Raw genomic sequence first — 24,261 nt, forward strand, 5'->3', positions numbered from 1 at the left:
AAAAAGAATTAACAGATTATTTCAAATTTATTTGTTGAATTCCATACAATGTTGTATACATTATTTGTATGCTCTTAAATAAATGCAAATAAAACCATCTGTGGAGCTCAGTAAGATATAATATTTATTAATTGTAAAACATACATCCACACAGCAAGCCCATTTCTCTCCACCAGGACGTACACATATTTCCTATTAGGTTTAATCGCATCCTTGTAAGGAGAGCAAAGTAATCTTAAACTGAAAGAATTATTTTTGGTTCCGTATCTATAGCTCCAGTTTGCAAAATCTTCTTTTTCAAGTAGTTCTGCCAAGGTTCTAACCACATATGATCCTCCAGTCTCAGCTTGCACTTACAGTAAATTATATTTAGTTCCTTAATTCTAAAGTTCACAAACTGTTTTCATAGACAAAAGATACCAAAAGCAAATATAGAAATGAAAAGGTAATTGATCTTAGATCCTCAGACATTGAGGTGATATGGTCACACTGATCTTTAAATAAAAACAACACCAAAATAAGCTGGAAAGCCACTTGGCTTTTAAGTACTGTCTGCTTCCCACGCTGTACAGTCCGTTGGCAACACTTCTTAAAGTAAAAATAAAACAATACCTCAGTGTGAAGCCTATTCATGCCTACACATTACTTTTGTCTAGCACGTTAGTCATACCAATCTAGTCAAACACCTGGTCAGAGGTTAAAAATAGAGCTTCAAAATCAAGACCAAATTTTAATTGAACCACCTACAGACTTCTACTTTGGAATCCCTCAATTTGCCTCCTCCTGAATGTCCTGCTCTTCTGAGGACCAAGTATCTAAAGTCAGAATTTCAATATTAAGCTCCGCAGAGTAATAGAGAAAAGTGCTAGTTAAATTCTTGGGCTAAGTTCTAGTCAGTGCCTTTTGGAAAAAAACAACACGTTGTTAACTGGTTAAGGCAAAAATCCCACACAAATTCTGGTCCCCTTAACAACCATTCTCTAAAACAATAAATGCCAAGTATGACCAGCACACTAGAAATCAAAAACCTAGAGCCAAACTGGCTTAAGCTTCCCACCTGAAAGTCGTGGACTGGGGCCCGAGAAAAGATGTGTGGACTGTAGGTAGATAGTTTTGCCTGTTGATGAAGAACTTTCGGGAAGGCCTAAGTGTTTGAGGAAACAAGAAGACAGGAACACCTCTGGGTGCTGTCTGCTATCACCTTCAAACTATCAGCAGACAGGAGTGAAGTCCATAACAGTGGACATTTCCTTCCCAAAGCCTCTTCAGGGTGGAGTTCAACAGTAATTGGCCAAGAGAAAAGTAATCAGTCCAAGTCGGTCGGTAAGCCAGCTTCCCATCTCCTAATTCTGTATGTATATACTTCCTTTCTCAATGACAAGCATAGTCCTCAACTCGAAAGATTACCTACAAAATTCTCCTTTACCATTCTTATTTCAATCCTGTTCCTGCATGCAGGAACACTGGCACCAGAATCTTACAATAAAGAGGACTATCTAAGGTCGGAGTCACACTTAATCATTAGACATAAAAGGTTTCTTTGAGAAATTTGCATTAGTGTGGTTCTTAGAAAATCAGCAGAGAGGTCAGATTCCCATAATATAATGATCAAACATCAACAATAATCACAGAAACCAAAGACATACGTCTATCTATAGAGAGCAATTACATATCTCCTTAAGCCTAGAAACAAGCAAGCTTTTTAAATGTATATTTATAGTTAAATTAGGGTAAAGGAAACATTTTCTCTTACTGATCCTAATTTTTTCATTTCTTCAACAGATCTTAGTTTTTATCACCTCCTCCACCAAACCCATTCCTAAATAAATGTACACGTTTACACAGATAACACAGAAAGTTCATATAACATGACCATTATAATGTTTCTTTGTCCCTTTTTAAACTCATTTTTAATCTTGGGTAATTTTAAATGCACAATCTACTAATAGTAAATACACATTCATGTAACAAGAACCATATCACTATTCTTCCATCGGATATATCTTGAAATAGCAACAGTGGACTTGAAAGGTGACAGGATATCAGTCGGGGAGGGGCTTCCTGGGAAACACTTGGAAGTCTTTGTCTTTTTTCTTCTGCAAGGCCTTTCTCAGAAAATGCAGGCAGTTCCGAAGTAAAGGACAAACCCACGAATCTCTCTTTGTAGGATATCAGCACTTTTGTGGCAAGACGATGTCATCTCAAGGGCTAAAGCAGCATCTAAAATCACAGGGGGACATATGCCCAAATGGTCTACATAAAATCTTCCTAGAAATGGATTTCTATCTCACTTGCTTTCTCACATTGAATATATTTGTAATATTGTAAGTATTACACAGTCTAAGAAAACTTTAGACCATATATATCAAAAACAAGATTTTAAAGGCAATCTTTAGGACAATTATCAACCGAAACTGTCATGTATAGCACACCATCTCCTTGTATGTAAATAATGACTAGTTTTGACAACATAGATCCAAGTTTCATAGGGGCTACAGTTTATAGAGTATGTGTAATGAGTGCATTGCAAAGACTTCTCCCAGGGCCTGGGAAGGGACCCGTAGCAGCGAGGAACTGAAACTTAAGACTTGTTCACTTCACAGTAAATTCACATATGATGTCACAGACTTTCCAAAGGCTTTGTGGAGGTTAAAAGATTAATTCCAACAACACATTTATGAGAATGTGGGATTTTATTATCATCACATTTTACAGAGTTAATAAGATACTAAACATTGGATGACTTGTCACATAGTAAATTACCACTCAAAAGGTCCGATTTTTGTTTTTCGGTTTTTTAGTACTAAACAGTTATACTTAAAAGGAAGGCAATCCTGTTACCATTTAAAATTGACATTTAATTTTTCAAATCACTGTTGGTGTCTAGTCACTTAAGTTATTAATTTATTCTGTTTTCTTTAAAAAAAAATGTGTGACATGTGTTTATCCTGCGAGTAGGTCCACAGTGGGGTGGGAAAGTGTTCCAGTGGGCCCTGTTTTCACTGTGGTGACACATGGTACAGGCCTGGAGCTTGCGGGGCCCTTTTTACTGTGGTGTTGGAGCAGGACAGTGATAAAGTCCATTAGAAGCAAAAAATAAAAAACAAAAATAAAAATAAATAAAAGGAAGGCAATCATCTATTATAGTGCTGATCCTTCTTTATTGGGAAAAAGATTACCAAGCAATCATTTTGTCTTTCTTGCTTTAAAAGCCCAAAGGGACAAATGACTGATAATGGAGATAAGTATATATCCTTCCACAGCACTTGTCACTGTAAATTCACATTACTGTAGCCAATAAAATACAGGAGATTAGTTTAAGAGCAAGAGATGCAAGCTCTATGAAAAGGGATTTCATCCCATAAACAAATGCCACTTCTAGTTTTTTTTAAGTGGCACATCTCTTTCTCTATCAGGAGTTCTCATGGAATCAATCACTGGAGAATGCTTTAGCTGCAGAATTTGAACTTCAGCAAGCTATAAAATATTTCCCATGGAGGGTTACTTTGCTTTAAGTATGAGAAACCAGACATACCCAGTTCAGAACCAAAATGACTCTCAGTGCTGGTGTTCCATTCGACGCAAATCAGCCTCCGAATCATCTGACAGGGGAGATCCTGATACCTATAAGTTAATAGTCAAGCATTACAGATTCTCAATGATTGTGAAAGTCCCAATCCTCCCCAAATCCAAATTCTTGTTGTTCAAATATCAGATGTTTAGAATTAACTACTCATAGCTCAAGTTGTTGGCACAGAAGAGGATGATGAAGTAAAGAGATGTTATTCTTTGGCCTCTTTGTTGATACATGTGTTACAAGATACTTCTGAGGTGCAGAGGTAGTACAAACCCGCTGCAACCCATCTCTCCTACTGAACGAACAAATAAAACCCTTTAAGAAAAATATAAAAAACAACTGAAGATTAAGGAGAGGAGTCAAAAGTTGGCAATGTGGTCCTTCACATGGGGGTCAGTTTCCAATTTTGTCTGTTTTTTACTCCTATGCCTTTGCCCAAAAAGCAGGCCTTAGTCTCAGAGTAATGAAGAAGTACAAGAGGCCAAAAGTCTGAAAGAAACTCCCTTGTTATCCCAGAGAAACCAGGAAAAAGGGTCCCTGCAAGCCAGGAAGTACGGGGGGAGAGGGATGGTCCTGGAGGGAAGCGAATTAGAGGAGGGGACGCTCTAATTCTGTGTATAGACCCACAGGAGTCTCAGCCCAGCTCCTGAAGCATGCATGCATGGGAGAGCCCCACCAGCACAGCAGAGGCTTGGGAGGACTGAACTGAGATTTGAATTACCTTCACAAGTCTCTAGCTAACCCCGGAGCCACATAAGCACAGGACAGATGCAAACTAGGATATCAAAGACTTAGAGAACTGAGGTTTGAAAACACTTCTCACAGGAGATAAGGCAGAATTTATAGGGTGAACAAAACTTGGATGACTGCCTGCTAAAACAAAAATTTCAATATTCTCCAGAAGATTATAAATGATTAGAACAGGACCCAGAGACTACACAACATAACATTCACGGTTTCCAAGATACAATCAAAATTATTGGCCATAAAAAGATCCAGCGGGGCACCAGGGTAGCTCAGTCGGTTAAGCATCTGCCCTCGGCTCAGGTCATGATCCCAGGGCTCCGGGATCAAGCCACTCGTCGGGCTCCCTGCTAAGCCAGGAGCCTTCTTCTCCCTCTCCCTCTGCCTGCTGCTCCCCCTACTTGTGCTCTCTCTCTCTCTCTGTGTAAAATAAATAAATAAAATCTTAAAAAAAAAAAAAATCCAGGAATGTGTGATCAATTCTCAAGGGAAAAGGCAATCAACAGATACCAATCCTGAAATGGCCCAGATGTTGGGACTTTATAAACTTAGATAAGTTATATAGATAGATAGGGAGAGGGAGAGAGAGAGACTTTAAAGAAGTAATATAACTATGTTACATGAGGTAAAGGAAAACAAACCTGAAATGAATGAAGAAACAGGAATTCCTAGCAGAGAAATACAAGCCCTAAAAAAGAACCAAGTAGACTTTTAGGACTTAAAAATACAGTATCTGAAATTTTAAAACTTCTCTGGACAGGCTTAAATAGCAGAATGAAAATGACAAAGTGAAGAGTCAAAGAACTTGAAGATAAATCAATAGAAACTACCCAATCTGAACAGCAGAGATTAAAAAAAAAAAAAAAGATGAAGGAAAGCAGAGTCTCAGGAACCTGTAGAAAATACCAAAAGGTCTCATATCTATGTCATTGGACTCTCAGAAAAAAAAGAGACAGAAATATTATGGCACAAAAAAATATTTGAAAAAATAATGACCAAAAACTTCCCAAATTTGGTAAAAGAGGTAAGTTTATAAATCAAGAAGTTCAGCAAATGCCAAACAGTACACATTCAACGAAAACTATGCTTAGTGCATCATATCCAAGCTAATGAACACAAAAAGATAAAGATAAAATCTTGAAAAGAGCTAGACAAAAATGAAACATTACATACAGGCAAAAAATTCAAATGCCTAAAAATGTCCCACCAGAAATCAGAGAGATCATAAGATAAAGGAATGATGTCTCGTAGTCCTGGAAGAAAAATTTTTAAAAAGCAACCTACCAACTCAAATTCTTTATCCATTGAAAATATATTTAAGGAATGAAGGCAAAATAAAGTTATTATCAAATGAAGTAAAACTAAAAGAGTTTGTCACTCATCAAACCTGCTCTGGAAGGAATGCTAAAGAAAGTTTTTCAAGCTGAAGAAAAATGATATCAGAAAACAAAACTGTAATCTTTAAGAAAGAAGGTAAGAACAACAGAAACGGTAAGTGGTTAGGTAAATATAGAAGACTACTTTTCTCCCTTAATTGCTTAAAATATTTATGACTGTTTACAGCAAAATGTATGACCTAGTATAGTTTTCAATGTATGTAAATAAGAGACATATAATTCTAACATAAAGTCCAGGTTGAAGTAAAAGGAAATATGTTTGCAAGTTTTCTACATTTTATAAGTGGTACAATATTTACCCTAAGTACACTGTGAAAGATTAGTTATGTACATTGCAAAACCTAAAGCAATCACTAAAAAAAATCATACCAAGAAATATCCCCAAAAAGCTAATACTAAAAATATTCAAATACAAAAGAAGACTGGAAAGGGAAAACAAGGGAACAAACAAACAAATAATATAAAGAGCTAGATCTTATATCTATATAAGATATATATTATATATATTGTATCTATATAATATATAGACCTAGATCCAGATATATCAATAATCACATTAAATGTTAATGGCCTAAGTATTCACTAGCAGGCAGAATTCTGAAACTATCCCCCTAAGATTCCTGCCCCTGCTTAGTCAATCAAACTAATTTAGCTCCTGCTATGAAGCAGCTTTGCACAAGGAATTAATGTTACTAATAAGCTGACCCTCAGATAGAAAGATTATTCTGGCAGGCCCAGGATAGGCCTGGCAAACCAATCACGGGCACTCCTAAAAGCAGAAGAGTAAGTCAGAGATGAGACAGAAGGGGAGGCAAGAGAGGATCAAAGAGTCAGAAGGACTTGACCACTATTGCTAGCTTTGTAGATGGGAGAAGTAGGCCACAAGGCAAGGAATGTGGGTAGTCTCTAGAAGCTGACAACAACCCCCAAGGGTCAGCCAGCAAAGAAACAGGGACCTCAGTCCCACAACCTCATGGAACTAAATTCTGCCAACAATCTGAGTGGGCCTGGAAATAGATTCTCCCCTAGAGCCTCCAGAAAGAAATGCAGCTCTGCTGACATCTTGATTTCGACCTGTGAGACTCAAGGAGAGAAGCAGCTATGCCCGGGCTTCTGACCCACGGAAACTGTGAGATAGGAAGTATTTTAAGTTGGTAGCAGTATATTAGCAGCAAGAGAACACCAATACACATTTCAATTAAAAGAACTGAACTGACAGAATGGATACAAAAGAAAGACCCTACTTATAGGAAACACTGTAAATTTTAAAAACAGACTGTATGAAAGTAAAAAGATACACCATGGAAACAAATAAGTATAAGTAGGCTGGAGTGGCTATCTTAATCTCAGATAAAATTAACTTCATGGCACAGAGCACTACAAGAGATAAAGTGAGACATTTCATAATGATAAAAGGAACAGTGTATCAGGAAGACAAAAACAATTATAAGTGTATATGTACCTAATAATAGAGATTTAAAATACATGAAACAAAAATAAACAGATATAAGAGAAAAATAAGTAATTCCACAGTCAGTAAAAGATTTTGACAGCACTCTTTCAGAAACTGATAGGACCAAACAAACAAAAAAATCATTAAGGACACAGAAGATCTGAAGAACACTATTACCACCTTACTCTAATTTCACATTTATAGTAGGGTATGTCCGACAACTGAAGAATATATACATTATTTTCAAGGGAACAGGTTCATTCACCAAGATAGGCCATATGCTGGGCCATAAAACATATCTCAGTGAATCAAAAACAATCAAAATCATACACAGTATATTCCCTGACCACATGGAATTAAATTACAAATCAATAATAATAAAATACTAGGGAAACCTCAAATATCTAACTATAAGACAACACATTTCTAAATAATTCCTGGGTTAAACAAGAAATTACAAGGGAACTAAGAAAATGTTTGGACTGAGTATAATGAAAATACAACATATCAAAATTTGTGGGATGAAGCTTCACCACTGCTAAGAGAAAAAAACGTGTAGCTACGTGCATAGAAAAGTACATAACGGGTGTAAGTGTGTAGGAAGTGGGCGAGTGGAGACAGATTCCATGGATTATGCCATACTTTACTTACAAAGATCTATCTTACAGATGTTCCACAAGTCTATAAAAATAGACTTTTATAAATATGAAAATGTTTGTGTTAGGCACAGAAACAAAATTTGGTTCAACGTATTGATCCATACCATGAAAAGCGCAAGGCAAGTCACAGCTTCCGCCAGAAAGCCTCTTGCTTTCAGTCTCCTGTTGTTTCTCTTCCCATTCAGATTTTCCACACACACACATTCATCTTATTTTGGTATTAATTTGTGTTTTTCACTACACTTACTTTCTCCTTTAGTGTATTTTAAATACAACTGGGAAATGAACAAGTAAACTAAGAATAAAAATGCAGAACCAGTTTATAAATACAAGAGGATTAGTTCAAAGGAACAAATAAAAATTTGAAGTATGAAGGCCGCCAAAGCTTTTCTTCCATTTCATGAAACTAGATTTGGTTATGTAATAGCAGTCAATAAACCTGTTTCTCAGTATCGCTGGGTAACTGTCTCTGTAATTTGTTCCCCTCAACAATATTATTCCCCTTGTTTGTAGAGCTCTACAAAATTATTTAAGGAGTAGTGGTAGAAAAAAACATCCACATAGAGACAGAGGCAACATACAGGTGCTTCCTAGGGAACAGAAATGCTTCAATAATGAGGATGCAGAATTAAATTCCAAAACAAAAGTTGTCCAGCGTCAAGGAGAGGTGAGAAATCTGTAAGTGCAATGATACATATCCAAAGTTTATAACTAGTTATGGTTGGCTCAGGAAATTTAAAAGTCTGCCTGTTTTCTTAATGTGAAAATGAGTGATATGACTGTTGTTGAAGCAGCAGAAACGTAAGTATTCTGAAGAATTAAGAGAAATTACAGAAAAATAATTATATATGGAAGAACCAGTCTTTAACATGCATGGAGTGGATTGTCTTGGGGGAAAATGTCAAATAGATGATACATTTTAAAAGAATAAAAACAATTCAAGGAATGAAATATGGGTTATAACATTGGGGTTAATGCAGTGAAATACTATAAATTACCACAAAAGTTATATAAAAGCCATAGTTAAGCTTTATACACACACACACACATACACACACACACACATGCATTTTTAATCTATAAAAAAGTGATGACTGCAAGCTGGAAAATGTCTATATAAATATATATGTAATAAAGGTACTGAGGACAATGAACAGTAAGAAAAAATTTAACAAACAAAATGGTATAGATCCTACCAATAAATGTGCCCAATCCTTAAAAGCAAACTTTCCCTAAGCTAGTTTAATAAGGAATTATGAGACCCAAGTTCTATCCAACCAGGAGAGGATTTCCGTACCTGATGTAACGCGATACTGGGCGTGTGCAAGTCAATAGTGGCCAGAGAAGGAATTCGAGATTCTGAAAGATTTTTGTTCTCTTTCCTTATTAACCTGGAATTTCGAGCTAAATAAAAATAACCATAAACACAGTGAAAAAATTAGACATTTTTTTAGCTTTTCCACATTCTGAATCTGTCCCTCAGTGTGTACTCAGTGTACATATTTACTTATATACATCTGGACATATTTACATAAATATGTAAAGTTACTCTAATTTTTATATTTAGTATTTTGTTAGTTTATTTAACATACATTTTCAATAATGTATACAAAAAGGCTGAAAAAGTAAAAGCATTATAAACATACCTATGCCTTCCAAGGCTCTTAGTTCAGGGAGATGATTATAGTTTAGTTCAGGCAAACGGACATCTGTCTTAGAGTATTCCCTTCTTTTCTTATTTGCCTGAAGTAGGCTCTTTTCACTAGTGACCTAATATCAGAATGATTAACACAAGTGAATTAGCTCCCAGGTAAGCTTGGCTTCCCCTTTTGTAACTAATATATTGATATCCTAAACTTCAGGAATTTAAGAATAACACAAAACTTCAGAAGTCCTGCAATGAGCTTTTGAGTTTCTTTAATTGGATGTTTCTTCTTGTTCTCTGAATAGAGTAAGTGTTAAGGCTCTTGGTTCAAATCAGTTATAAAATAATTAGTTCAAAAGAACTATCTGTAAGTACAAAAAAAATAATGAGTTCAAACTACTAGATTTACATATTCAAAGAGTGACAAATAAAATATATAAGAGATGCTTATAATAATACATTATTCACATCTCAGAATTAGAGCATGAGGCAGGGGAGAGGGGTATTGGTCTTCAACCCAGATGTTGAAGAAAGTTTAGGCTTAACTCTGCCTCCATTAATTTTCATCAAGAAGAGACTCAAGTGTGTCTTCTCCCCACTAATCCCTACCTCCTCTCTTGACTGCCTCTTAAAAATAAGGATAAACAGAAATAAGATCTAAAATTAACAGACAGCCTTGATTATGCAATGCCTGAAAGAAGGCCGATATCAATTCCAGCAACGTGGTATTGAGCCAGCTACTCTGAAAAGCCTTGCTGATCAAAGTAATCTGCCAAAGCAGACCAAGAATGTAAAACACAAAAATATCTACAGAGAAATCAGTAGGGTGTGGAAGAAAAGGGAAGTACTATGGTTATAGAAATTGTGGGCCAAGAATAATAAAAAGAAAAACAAATGCAATGCCCAAATCATGAGAGATATGAAAAGAAGACTATATTTTTCAGACTGAGGATAATGAGAAGGGTAGAGGAGGGAAATCTGGGAGAAAAATACTCCTTTGGGAACACATCCACACCTCCCATTCCCTGGCAGAAGAATTAATTCACCACATTCCTCAAACATCTTCTATGTGCTAGACACTGTATTAGGTATAGGGTAGAGCTGTAAGGAAGGAAACAAACAAAACACATATTTCTGCCTCAGAAACTTACATTCTAGTTGGGAGAGACAGACAATATATAAATAAGTGAATATAGAGGCTGTTAGGTGTATGCAATGGGAAAAAATTAAGCAAGGAGAGAGGATAGAGAGTAATGGGAGACAAAATGAGTTCAAATATTAGAGAGGACCTCACAATAAGGCTTCATGTAAGCCAAGGAGGAGAAAAAGCAAATTCTTTGGATTATCGGGGGAAACAATGTTCTAAAGCAGAGGAAATAACAAGTGCAAAAGCCCAAATGTAGGAGCATGTCTGGTCACGTTCGATGAATACAAGGAAATCAGTGGGTTGGAATGGATTGATCAAGAGAGTAGCCGGAATGGAATAAAGGGATGAGGAAGTCAATCAGGGATTTACAGGCCCTGTCAAGGACTTTGGTCTTTATTCAGAGATGACAAGACAATGGAGGGTTTTGAGTGGAAGAATAATGATGATTTAAGTTAACTTTAAAAAGAAGCATTCTGGGGGCGCCTGGGTGGCTCAGTCGTTAAGCGTCTGCCTTCGGCTCAGGTCATGATCCCAGGGTCCTGGGATCGAGCCCCGCATCGGGCTCCCTGCTCCGCGGGAAGCCTGCTTCTCCCTTTCCCACTCCCCCTGCTTGTGTTCCCTCTCTTGCTGTGTCTCTCTCTGTCAAATAAATAAATAAAATCTTTAAAAAAAAAAAAAAAAAAAAAAAAAAGAAGCATTCTGGCAGCTATGTTGAGCATAATAACACTCCTCTGAATCTTCAGAAGACCTCTGAACCTTGTACATGATTCCACTATTATAATCTGACACTGTTTGAATCTGTTGATCCTAAACTAGACCATGAGCTCCTTGAAGAGAGGGATTTGATTTATCCATCTCCAGTGTCTCATATATAATACATAATAAATTTTTGTAAATGAATAAATAGAATACTTTCACCAAAAATCTGGCATGAGTGAGGTACAATTTATCTTGTCACCTACTCTACAAAAGAACCTATCACCAAGTATTAAGAAAATGTACTGTTACCAAAAAAATTAAAGCAGATGTCATTTAAATAATATCTTATATTTAAACTTCTAGACTTGCAAAACTTACTTAAACTTTAAGACTTTCACATTTCTGATTATGACAGGTTGGGCTGATATACATATAATTAAGGTTCCACTTTATGATATGTCTCCAAATAAAAGACTCAGTTCTTCGCTATTATATTTAAAATGAGTGGAAGTCTAGAAATGACTAATGCTTGCTCTTCTACCACTGGGAATAGTTCACTTACTGATGAGGTCACATTAATATTATAAATGCCTGATGGAGAATGTTTATTTGGTTTAACAAATGGAATACAATACTTCTTGGTTTTCTCATCCACTCTGTAACAACAACAAAAAATTTAAGTTAGAACCAGCGGTAATTATTTTTCAAGCACAAAACCAAAACCAAATGACACAAAACCAAGCGACCTGCAGTTTAATCAGCATTTAATGCCTGTTCTTAAATACACAATGAATATAGATCTGGTGAAACATTCTGTCCTTTGCCGCTACCCTCATGCCTCCCACCTAGCTCCCAACTCCAACCAAATAAATTACTTTCCTTCCAGCAAAATTTCCAAAATGAGCTTCTTTGGACCACCAAACGCCCACAGCCATACCATGTAGCAGCAGACCCTTAAAACCAATTACTGCTTTTATTATGATAACCTCCTTTCACGTTTTTAGACTAAATAGTTGTAAAGCTTCTTCACCTTAAACAGTACACAATCCTTCTTTCTTAATACTCAGGTGAATTTTTTTTAATCAAATGCTAGTAATTTTCATCACGTAGGCCAAAAGGCTTTTGAAACAGAATCCTGACAAGAAAGAAGAGCACCCAGAAGCCTGAAACTAACATAATATGGCTGAATTGACAAACACTTGCAGTTTGCAAACATACCCTTTAAACAACTCTTTGTTCTTATTTTCCTAATTCATACCTGTAACTCGGAACTCCTGGGATAGTCACCATTCCAGAATTAATACCGGGAGCCACCCCAGCAAGGCTGTGCGCAAGGCGAGGGATTGCCACACCCGGACTTCTAGAGTGGTCCACACTGCCATCGCTGCAATCTCGGAGGCTGGTAGGAGGCACCGTTCTGAGGTGGCTCATCCCATGGTCAGGGAGACAGCTCGTATTTGAAGCTCGACTGACTTTTTCAACCTTTTCTCCATCCATTTTTGACCCTTTTATTTTAAATACTTTAGAATCCTTAATTTTGGGATCAGCATTGGTATCCTGACCAGTAATAAAAATGTTAATAACAGTATGTCAAATATACTGCAATAAACAAAATATATTGCCTTTGCTAAAAAAAAAAAGTTAAAAACATTAATGATCTGAGGAGAATGAAAAATCATCTCTTCCTATAAAGAATTTGTCAACCAAAGCAAAATTCCATAAATACCACCTTACTGTGCTCCTGTTTTCTTTACTCTATCTATAGAATTAAAATTAAACCCAGGATTCTTGGTCAGACATGTATTTTGAATAAAAATGCAGGGGCGCCTGGGTGGCTCAGTCGTTGGGCGTCTGCCTTCGGCTCAGGTCATGATCCCAGGGCCCTGGGATCGAGCCCCGCATCGGGCTCCCTGCTCCGCAGGAAGCCTGCTTCTCCCTCTCCCGCTCTCCCTGCTTGTGTTCTCTCTCTCTCGCTGTGTCTCTCTCTGTCAAATAAATAAATAAAATCTTTAAAAAAATTTAAAAAATAAAAAATAATAAAAAATAATGCAATTCACGGGGCACCTGGCTGGCTCAGCCAGTAGAGCATGCAACTCTTGATTTCAGGATTGTAAGTTCGAGCCCCACGGTGGGTGCAGAGATTACTTAAAAATAAAAAATCTCTAAAAGAAAAAGAAATGCAATTCACACTAGCATCAGATTAATATGATACATACATATAGCAAATTTATATATATATTTCAGTAGAAAAAAATGTGAAAGAGGAACAAAGTATGCCCACTTTTGTTCTTATATATCTAAAGTACAAATTGAAATATAAAATTGAGAACTCCTTCTTCTTTCAGTTCACTTGAGAAACTGGGAGTGGGTTGGCAGTGGACTTGAATTACCTCACCAAGAACAGATTCTGGATAACCTACCTGCAAAAGTAAACTTCAAATAATTTGAATATCAATTTTAAAATGCTCTATACAAAATTTTTAAAGTGATATTTTTCTCTCCTATCACTTAAGGAAAAAAATGGTTTGTGTCCATGTGTTTACACGTGAGCACGAGTATCTAAATGTTCTTAGATGAATATGATTTCCTGACAAGACCTATTGCACAGTCTGATACACAGTAGGCACTCAATACATGATATGTTAAGACAGTTTTTTAAAAGGGAATGTCTAAAAAGAAGATAACATTTTCACAACTAACCTAAAAGTTAACGTGTTCACCACTCAGAAAACCTTTCTTCATCTTCATTTTTTAACTCCAAAAATTTAAGGATAAACTAAATCTAAAACTGAATATACACTGAAGCACCTGGGAGGATCAGTTGGTTAAGCGTCTGCCTTCGGCTCAGGTCATGATCCCGGGGTCCTGTTATCGAGTCCTGTGTCGGGCTCCCTGCTCAGCAGGGAGTCTGCTTCTCTCTCTGCCCCTTCCAACCCCCGCCCCTTGTGCTCTTTCTCTCTCTCTCTCTCTCTCTCTCAAATAAATAAATAAATAAATAATCTTAAAAAAAAAAAAACTTAATACACATTAAGACATGGTCATTACCTGTACCACAAGTGTTTTTCTCTCTTCACATAAGGAATCATCTTTTTCCTTTTCCTTCTTTCTGTTTTGGGATTTTTTAGATAAAGAAATATTTCTGGCATCTTTCTGTACTTTTAATTGTAGTTCCTGAGAAAATCTACATAAAAATACATTTGTCAATGCAATAAAATTGCATAAAACAGATAAATCTAGAAAAAAATTCATTTTCAAGGTATTTATTTTTAAAAATTAAGTATTAAGGGACACCTGGGTGACTCAGTCAGTTAAGCATCTGTCTTCAGCTCAGGTCATGATCCTGGAGTCCCAGCCCCACATCTGGCTCCCTGCTCAGCGGGGAGTCTGCTTCTCCCTGTCCCTCTGCCCCTCCCCCTGCTCCTTCTCTCTCTCTCTCTCTCACTCACCCTCTCTCTCAAATAAATAAATAAAATCTTTTTTAAAATTGAATATTAAACTAGACTATGGGGGCACCTAGGTGGCTCAGTTGGTTAAGCGGCTGATCTTTGGCTCAGGTCATGACCCCAAGGTCCTTCGTTCAAGCCCAGCATTGGGCTCCCTGCTCAGCAGGGAGTCTGCTTCTCCCTTTCCCTCTGCCCCTCCCCCCTGCTCCTACACTCTCTCCCTCAAATAAATTAAATCTTTAAAAATAAAAAAAAGAAAAGGAATTGTGTGAGTATTTGAAATACAAACTATACTAGCCACTTTTTTCATGGAATATTTTTACTTAAAAACTGACAGAAAACTACTACAGTTATTCAGACTTGGGGTATTCTGCAGACATTTTTTTTTTTTTAATGAAGAAGGGAAAGCAACAGATAATATTTGTGTTAATGATAAAATTCAAATTTTATGCAAAATTAGAATTCTGTTAAACTTGTGTCCACTACTGTGACCTTAACAGATTCCCAATACTTAAAAAGACTTTTCTGATGACAGAGAATGTGGCTTTTTGATACCATATAATGAAATATGTTATCATTTTAAAGATCTACATTATTTAACAAAACAATATTTTCCAAATGACTCATAATGATGTTACAAAAGCATGCATGGGTAAAAGATCTACTCAAAGTGCAAGTTAGAGGGGCGCCTGGGTGGCTCAGTCATTAAGCGTCTGCCTTCGGCTCAGGTAATGATCCCAGGGTTCTGGGATCGAGCCCTGCCTCGAGCTCCCTGCTCGGCAGGAAGCCAGCTTCTCCCTCTCCCACTCCCCCTGCTTGTGTTCCCTCTCTCGCTGTGTCTCTAATCTGTCAAATAAATAAATAAAATCTTTAAAAAAAAAAAAAGTGCAAGTTAGACAAATGGATTTTAATGTAACAGGGTAAGAAAAGTTCACTGATAGGTTTCAGATTCCACAACGCAACCAGCCTTTAAGAAATTACCAGTGTCAAGTTTTGGTATAGTATCACAGTTTTGGGTATGGAATCGATAAAGAATACTCACAATTATCTAAAAGGGCTATTAAAATACTCTTCCATTTTGCAACTATATATTTGTGTGAGGCCAAAGTTTCTTCATACATCTCAATCGAAAGAACATATCACAACTAATTGAATGCAAATGCAAATATGAGAGCCGGGGTATCTTTTATTAAGCTAAAGATTAAATCGAGTTGCCAAAATATAAAGCACTGTCATTGCCCCTCATCTCACTATCTTTGGTTTTGTCAGCTGCACGGATGCCAGCAGCTGGGGCAGCACAAGAGCCCACGCCGGCAGCTCTGGCGCACCCAGGTTGGGCCCAGCAAGGTCCCAGCACAGCAGTGGCAACAGCGTCGTAGGACTGGCTGTGGTGTGAGGTCAGGGGCAACGGGAGACGGCACCTTTGCAAATGCATCAGTACCCAAGATGATGGCATCTCACAGCTGGCAGCAACATACAAATCAGTGACCTGAGGGGTAGATGTCTCCAGTGGGAAACAGAAAGAAAAGCACGAAGTGACTGCTTCGTGAAAACCAAGATCCCTAATTTAGTGAATTCAGGGGGCCACTTCTAAGCACTGCATAATTGCTAAGGGTGAATAGAGGTAGGGTTGTAAATATTTGAGATCCTATAAAAGCAGGTGGGTAGAGAAGTAAGAGAATACCCTTACTTTAACTCTAGGATGGGGTGCCCCAGAAAACATGAGTCGGTACTATACCTCTCAGCAAATCCATCCATATGAAAGAAATCATGATGGAGGAGCTCAGCACAGAAGGGTCTTTTGTCTGGGTCAATATGTAAGCATTTCTGGAAAACCAAGGAATATACACAGCTCATATCAATGAAAAACTGCCTACATTTAGATTTCTAAATATAGAAAAATAGAAAATTGGGGTGCCTGGGTGGCTCAGTTGGTTAAGCATCTGCCTTCAGCTCAGGTCATGATCCCAGGGTCCTGGGATCGAGTCCTGCATCGGGCTCCCTGCTTAGCGGGGAGCCTGCTTCTCCCTCTGCCCCTCCCCCCTCCCCCCTGCTCATGCTCTCCCTTTCTCTCTCTCTCTCAAATAAATAAATAAAATCTTTGAAAGAAAAATAGAAAATTGCTCTTTATGGTCAATGAATTTTAAAAGCACATAATAAATGATAAAGAATAAAGAACAGGGCGCCTGGGTGGCTCAGTTGGTTAAGCGACTGCCTTCGGCTCAGGTCATGATCCTGGAGTCCCTGGATCGAGTCCCGCATCGGGCTCCCCTCGGCAGGGAGTCTGCTTCTCCCTCTGACCCTCCCGACCCTCCCCCCTCTCATGCGCGCTCTCTCTCTCAAATAAATAAATAAAATCTTAAAAAAAAGAAAAAGAAAGAACAAATCTAGACCATGACCACCAATGGTTGCTAATATCACAAAAAGAAAGACCACCAGATGTAGTCTTGCCAAAAATCAACCTGATTCAGATCAAGCTCTAGTTCTATTATGAGTTTATAAGAAATACAGGACAGGGAGGAACATAAAACCTATACTATGTGGAAAATTCTAAGGGTCAAACCGCCTATTTTCTTTATCAAATAAATGGCAAGGTTTAAACAAAAAAGAAAGAGACGAATATGAGCTTATAAATTAAGATATATCAACCAATTGTGATCTACAGATGTCATGTAGATCCTAATTCAAACTATAAAAAGAAATTATGAGAAAATCAATGAAACTTTGAGCATTGGCTAGAAGTTTTATAATATTAGGGAATTATCATGAATTTTTAAAATTTAAAGCCCTTGCAGAATGGAAGGGAAAGGGCCTATTCTGTATATATTACTGTACCGGATACTTTACATTATTTTATTTTAATGCAGGTCTTGTTCTGATTTATTGGAACCACTCAATGCCAATAAAAATAGAAGGAACTCAATAAATAGCTTTAAGTGAACAAGAAAAGTTCTACAAATAATTAAGGTATTTATAAGTGAAATAATATAGTATCTGGGATTTGGTTCAAAATACTACAGAAAACAAAGTTGAGGAGGGTGAAGATAGGTAAAAGATTGTCAAAAGGTTGTTAATTGCTGTAGCTAGATGATAAGTACACAAGGGTTCATTATACTACTATATTCTTTCTTTTCTATATTTGAAATTTTCCATTATAAAATGTTTAAAAGTTATATAATTCTGTTATAAGGGACATAAATTGGATAATAGTTTTACCTTAATTCCCTTTAAATCTCTATAGACATCATAAAGCTGGTCTCAATAAAAAATATTTGAATCTGTTAGAAGATTATGTAGAAAAGTAGACATATATTCTTCTAAGAACTTGTTATAATTTTTTATAAGCTTACTAAATTTTTTTTAACAACTCGTTTAAAAATTTTAAAAAGCAAAAAACATCTTGCGAAAATGTCATATGATCCTGGTGTTTCAGATATACTGTACTTATTTTATCAATACTTCAAGAGAGTCCAAATTAATAAGAATTTTTTTTATTTTATTATGTTACGTTATTCACCATACATTATATCATTAGTTTTTGATGTAGTGTTCCATGATTACAATTCCAAAGGTCCAGTAAGAATTTCCCTAATATCTTCCTCAAAGACAAGGCAAAGGTGATGATCTTTTATTTGTTAAGTTCACTTAGTGAATCCAGTGGCTAAGCAACAGCCTCTTTAACAAGATAGTACAGCTCATGATCTTATGCCCTGTATTTTAATATTTTGCTACTTCTTTTCCTTTCTTTTTATTTCCTTATCCTACTTGTCTTCTCTTTTCCACTTGCATAGGCTTACATCTTAAGTGTTAAACATATTGTTGTGAGGATATTTTCACACTTAAAACATGCTAGATAACAACAGTAAATGGTTTCTTAAAACAAGTAAATTTTTCAGGCCTTTCTCTCTGAAGATCCCCCTGCCAAATTATTTAAACTCTTTCTTTATGTACAAAAATTAAAATCAGGGGCGCCTGGGTGGCTCAGTCAATTAAGCCTTCGGCTCAGGTCATGATCGCAGGGTCCTGGGATCAGAGTCTTACATCAGGCTCCCAAGGAGCCTGCTTTTCCCTCTCCCTCTGCCACTACCCCTGCTTGTGCTCTCTCTCAAATAAATAAAATCTTTAAAAAAAAATTAAAATAAACAGAAGGGTGTCTGGCTGGCTCAGTCAGTGGAGCATGCAACTCTCGATCTGCGGGTTGTGAGTTTAAGCTCCAAGTTGGGCTTAGAGCCCACCGGCCAAAAAAAAAGGCGGCGGGGGTGGGGGACCTCCTGGCTGGTTCAGTCGGTAGAGCATCGACTCTTGATCTCAGGGTCGTGAGTTTGAGCCCCATGTCAGGGGTAGAGTTTACTTAAAATTAATTAATTTAATTTAATTAAATCAATATTGAAATTGTTGACCTAAAAGATCAACTAGACAAGAAAAAGAGAAAACCAAGTCTCTATAATATAAATTCACTATAAGAAAGTAAACAGTATGATTACCTTTGCTAAATCTATCACAACTTCAGAGAGCTTGGGATAGCGTCTTTCAAGAGGTTCTGTTTCCTTGATTTCCGGCAACCTTACTCCAGCAAACACAGGATTTTTATAAAACAGCTCCTGATGTCTTGGAATTAGATTACCTGGAAGTGAGAATAGCACATATCTCTGTCATTATACATCATGATAGAAAGAGCAAAGAAATGGGTAAAGTGGATTGGACAAAAGAGTGGAATACTACTTATGGACTCGGGGCTCTCTCAGCATGCAAAATCAACCAAAACAGTGTTCTTATGGTGGTGGCATCCAGCAATCTTCATAGTGGTGTTAATGCAAGTTAACTCAAGAAAATTAACATTCTTATCTCAACCTACTCATTTAGAAAATTCACAAGCCACTATATATAGAAGTGAAATCGTAAGGGAGCACAGATAAAGGACAAGCAAAGAACATTTTATAATTTTTTAGATATAAGTACCAACACTTCATTTCTAACAACAAAGCGTAAAGTGCTGTCCAAAACAATGAAAATATCATTAGTCATATGATCCAAATCTAATCTAGATAAATCAGTTCCACCCTTTAAGAATTTAATTCTAAAATTAAGATTAAATTGTTTTAATTTTTTTAAATTAAAATTGTTTAAAAAATTCTTAAATCTACTGATTTTGTACCTGTGTCTAAGGTCTGATTTGAGCACTTCTATCTTTTTCTTCAATTTTAGTACCTAATCTAGTGTAAAATATGAAAATTCTGCTGTAAGAACCTATTGAATTGTTTATTGAATTTTTACCCTGGAAACTTAAAATCCAATAGTTAAATAACTCAAGTATTTTCCCATTATTTCCATTTTCCAAGTCCCATCTATGAACATGAAGTTGATATTTCAACAAATGTAAGAAGACTTCGATAGTCTAGCTTTAAAATTCTGTCCAAAGCACTAAGATTAAACTACCTAGGAAGTCTCTGTGTCTCTCAGTTTGAAGGAGAGGATGAGGGTAATAGTCATATTACACCAAACGCTTGCTAACCCAAGGAAAATAAATCATCATTTGCATCCTCTACATGTGATTTACTGAGTGCAAAAGTACAGAAAAAATTTACAGTCTTTGCTCTTTTCTTTGTGGGGAGTGAGACAGGAGGGTGGATGAGAGCATGAATAAGACCATACGTCAGACAAGCCAAAGCCAGACTGAGAATGAATTAATATAGACAGATAGATGAGATTTTCCTATCTGCTCCCTACTGCCACTTAAAACACATACCATCTTTAACATACCAACAACTTGTAAAACCAAGACGAGCAAAAACATAAGGGAAAAACCTCTAAAATTTAAAATGCAGATGTATAATCTTACCTAAACACATCATAATATGATATAGCTGATCAATATCAGAATCTCCAGGAAAAAGGGGTTCCCCCATGAGCATTTCAGTCACCAGACAACCAATGGCCCACACATCAACAGCCCTGGAATAGAAGAAATGTGGTATAAAATCTGGCATCCTACTATGTTTATTGTCACTGAGTCTGTTCTGCATATTACTACTTGGTATTTTGGGTATTGAGAACAGTAGTAGAAGCAAGCTTTAAATTACCCATAAAAATACATTTCCCTATAAACTTCAAGTACTAATTCCCAATTTTACCCAAGTCAAATTTTCAGGAACTTCAATTATGTGACATAAGTGGGAAAAGGCTTCTGAAAAGTCAAAATCTTTATTATGTGTACTTTATTCTGGAAATAAGCCTTTTGGGTTTCCATTCAGAGCCTATTTGTTCTTTGTTTACACGTAACTCTAACAAGGTTGATCAGTCTATCCCACCATACACTGAAAACAGCATACCAGGGGTTGTCGGAGACACATTCAGTAACAACAAGGAGAACTGATAGTAACAGGGGAAAAAAATAGAAGAACCGTCTTAAAAATCAGTCACAAGAATTTAATGTGCTGGTGTCATTAGCATAGGGACAACTACCTTGAAATTTCTCTCTCTTTTTTTTTTAAGATTTTATTTATTTATTTAACAGAGAGAGAGAGAGAGAGCACAAGCAGGGGGAGCAGCAGGCAGAGGGAGAGGGAGGAGACTCTCCGCTGAGCAGAGAGCCCAACGACAAGGGGCTCTATCCCAGGACTCGGGGATCATGACCTGAGCTGAAGGCAGACGCTTAACCAACTGAGCCACCCAGGCACCCCTACCTTGAAATTTCTTAAGGTCATAGCTGAATTATAAAATGGTACAGGGGCGCCTGAGTGACGCAGTAAGTTAGGAGTCCAACTCTTGGTTTCGGCTCAGGTCATGATCTCAGGGTCGTGAGATCCAGCCCTGCATTAGACTCCATGCTCTGCACAGAGCCTGCTTAAGACTCTCCCTCTGCCCCTGCCCCCTCTCTGAAGTAAATAATTTTTCAAAAAAATAAAATGGTACAAAACTTACAGTATAACAATAAAATGAGAACTGAGAGTAATCAAGAAAATATTAAATGATGTGTGCACTGAAAACACAGAAAATACAGAAAACATTTTAGAAAGATTTCTACCCAAAGCAGTAGAAGTTACCATCCCTTCTCTGAAGAATTCATTCATGCAGATAATTCATGTTTTAAAAACACTTCACTCAATTATGTTTCCACCCCAATTTGCCAGCTCCACCTTGCCTCATTCCAACAGTGTCAGACTTATCCAACGTTCCCTCTCTTTACAAGTGATAAACATATCTATTTCCGACCCATCGTAAAACACAGACCACTTACTTACCTTGATTTCCCTACCTTTAAAATAAGTATGCTTTCCCAACTCATTGCACAAAAAAAACCTTTAAAGGAGAAGCACCAAAAAGAACAAGTCACCTTATAAATCTCCCTAAATGCAAAACTTCCTTTCAGTGTTACAGGGATCTTTTATTATATTAGAAACATTCCATTTTATCAAGAAAAAAGTATTAAATCTGCCCTCCCTGCCCTCCACCCCCTTGTTGATATCTTACTTGCCATACTTGACATCACCAACCAATAGTTCTGGAGCTCTGTACCATCGGGTTGCCACATAATCAGTATAAACTTCCCCAGGGGCTGCCAATGTTCGCGCAAATCCAAAATCACACAACTTGACAACGCCAGACTGGGAGACTAATATATTCTCTGGCTTTATATCTCTGTGTATGATCTAAGAAAAAAAAACAGAATATGACACATATGGGCACATCAAGTTAGGCAAATTATTTTTTGAGCGCCTGCCATGTGCAGGGTACTGTTTTTGTCCCTATGATGAATACAAATAAAAGCATATAAAATTGTTCCTGGCTTTAAAGTAACTGGGACCTGGCTAGGCAAGAAAGGACACTTATGCCTGAAATTTCACTTAAACAATCAAAGATATTGGATGAAATATATATTACTAAATACCAAATCAATTGTTCTATTAATGACTACTCTCAAGACTAATGGAGTAAGGCTATCACTGAACACTAGAGTGGTCATGGAAAATTTTTATGAAAGGGGTGCCTTCTAATATAGGTCTCTAATACTACGTGCGACCTGGATAAATATAGAAATGGAAGGACAATCCGAGTGAAGGAGAGTAAAAGAGCGAAGCCTGGTCCAAACTTCAGGCTAGGCAAGTGTCTCATTAAGTATGGTATCTGGTAAGTTAATCATTGGCAAAATAATTATTTAAACTAAATACTTACATTGTGACTGTGACAAAATCCAATTCCATTAATAATCTGAAACAAATACTTTTGAACCAGTTGGTAGTCTAATCCATTGGGAAAGAGCTCCAAGTCATCAAGAATTGTATGGTCAACAAATTCAAAGACTAGGTACCATCGTTTTTTTTTCTTACACACTTCCAACAGATTCACCAGATTTTCATGCCTCAGTTGCTGTTGTAAAAAAAAATGCAAAATCATTTTTACAACATTGAATTATTTAGCAATCAGTCACAATCTAAAATCTTAGCATAAGAAAAACATATAAATAAAATTCATGAACAGTATAAATTGTTAAAAGAATATTCTTGTTTTTCAATTATAGTCAAAAGACCATACTGCCCTATTCTCCTCTCAAAGAACACAATAAAACCAATGAGAAAAAAAAATGTAGCTCCATCTTTGATGAAACTAAGCAGGATCTATGACCCCTACCCACAACAAATGAGGTGGGACTGCCAAATGTAGTCAAGGTCAAAACAGAAGTTTAGGAAGCTACCAAGAGATGGCCTGTGGCTAAAAAGCTGGGAGAGCAGAGTAATCCAAAATTGGTGACATACCCTGAAAAGGAAAAACAAAAAAACAAAAAACTCCTTTGATAAAATAGGAACAAGATTCATGGGCTGTCAGTGAAAGCAACCCTAGAACTGAATGGTACCAAGGAACAGCAGGGAAGTGAGGCCTGAATAATCACACAGAAACTCCTCCGCTGGAAGCAATCTCTTGGTGAGGCCAAATGGATGGCAAAATAACTCATTATGAACAAACCAGCAAATGCAAGGATAACAGAAGTCAATCCCACAAATCAGGCTTGCATTGTAAGGAACATTGTGAACCATGGTGGATTCCTGCTAGCCTGGAACAAGATCACAGCTTCTCCCCCAAATGAACCTTCTACAGATAGCTAGTCCAGGAAGGGCTTACTTTGTTACAAGATAAGAAACAATCAAAAAGAAATCAATCCAGGATCTATTCAAAGATACTATAAGAAAAGAGGAAGAAAGGGGAAGGAAACAGAAATGGTGGATGAATACTCATCAGATAATGTCGCCATCATTAAAGGGAAAGAAACTACTAGAACACAGCCCTGAAAACCTTCAATGAAATAATGATCCAGGAAATTTATACCCAACAAAACTGTCATTCATATAAAAGATGACAATGAAAATTCTGAATATAAACAGTGAATCCATTAGTGAGGGACTAAGTCTTAGACAAATGTGGGCATCATGGTCACAAAACAGAAAGTGAATATTTAAAACCTAACAAGGCACAAATGATATTACTAACAAATTTTGAAGAAA

At 36.9% G+C, this 24,261-nt stretch overlaps 1 protein-coding gene across 1 annotated transcript; it reads right to left on the minus strand.

Moving 5' to 3' along the window:
- Nucleotides 1-101: 101 nt before the first annotated feature.
- On the minus strand, nucleotides 102-23,173 carry CDKL2 (cyclin dependent kinase like 2). The gene is made up of 12 exons (XM_078068772.1): nucleotides 22,937-23,173; nucleotides 22,235-22,413; nucleotides 20,604-20,716; nucleotides 19,249-19,388; nucleotides 16,503-16,591; nucleotides 14,367-14,502; nucleotides 12,580-12,878; nucleotides 11,884-11,977; nucleotides 9,477-9,600; nucleotides 9,128-9,234; nucleotides 3,536-3,624; nucleotides 102-2,220 (listed from the first exon to the last, which is right to left on the minus strand). Exons 1-11 carry the CDS (start codon nucleotides 23,156-23,158, stop codon nucleotides 3,559-3,561), a joined length of 1,569 nt encoding a protein of 522 aa, XP_077924898.1. The 5' UTR covers nucleotides 23,159-23,173; the 3' UTR covers nucleotides 102-2,220; nucleotides 3,536-3,558.
- Nucleotides 23,174-24,261: the final 1,088 nt, after the last annotated feature.

This window comes from Halichoerus grypus, chromosome 3, assembly GCF_964656455.1.
Source record: "Halichoerus grypus chromosome 3, mHalGry1.hap1.1, whole genome shotgun sequence".
Lineage (NCBI taxonomy): Eukaryota > Metazoa > Chordata > Mammalia > Carnivora > Phocidae > Halichoerus > Halichoerus grypus.

Excerpts from the sequence above, each read along its gene's own strand:
- CDKL2 (XM_078068772.1), bottom strand. The coding sequence starts at position 23,158 with ATGATTTTGCATTTTTTTTTACAACAGCAACTGAGGCATGAAAATCTG. Across the intron at positions 22,414-22,936 it reads GATTTTGTCACAGTCACAAT|ATCATACACAGAGATATAAA; the intron begins GTAAGTATTTAG and ends TTTTTTTCTTAG. Across the intron at positions 3,625-9,127 it reads CCAGTATCGCGTTACATCAG|GTATCAGGATCTCCCCTGTC; the intron begins GTACGGAAATCC and ends ATTAACTTATAG.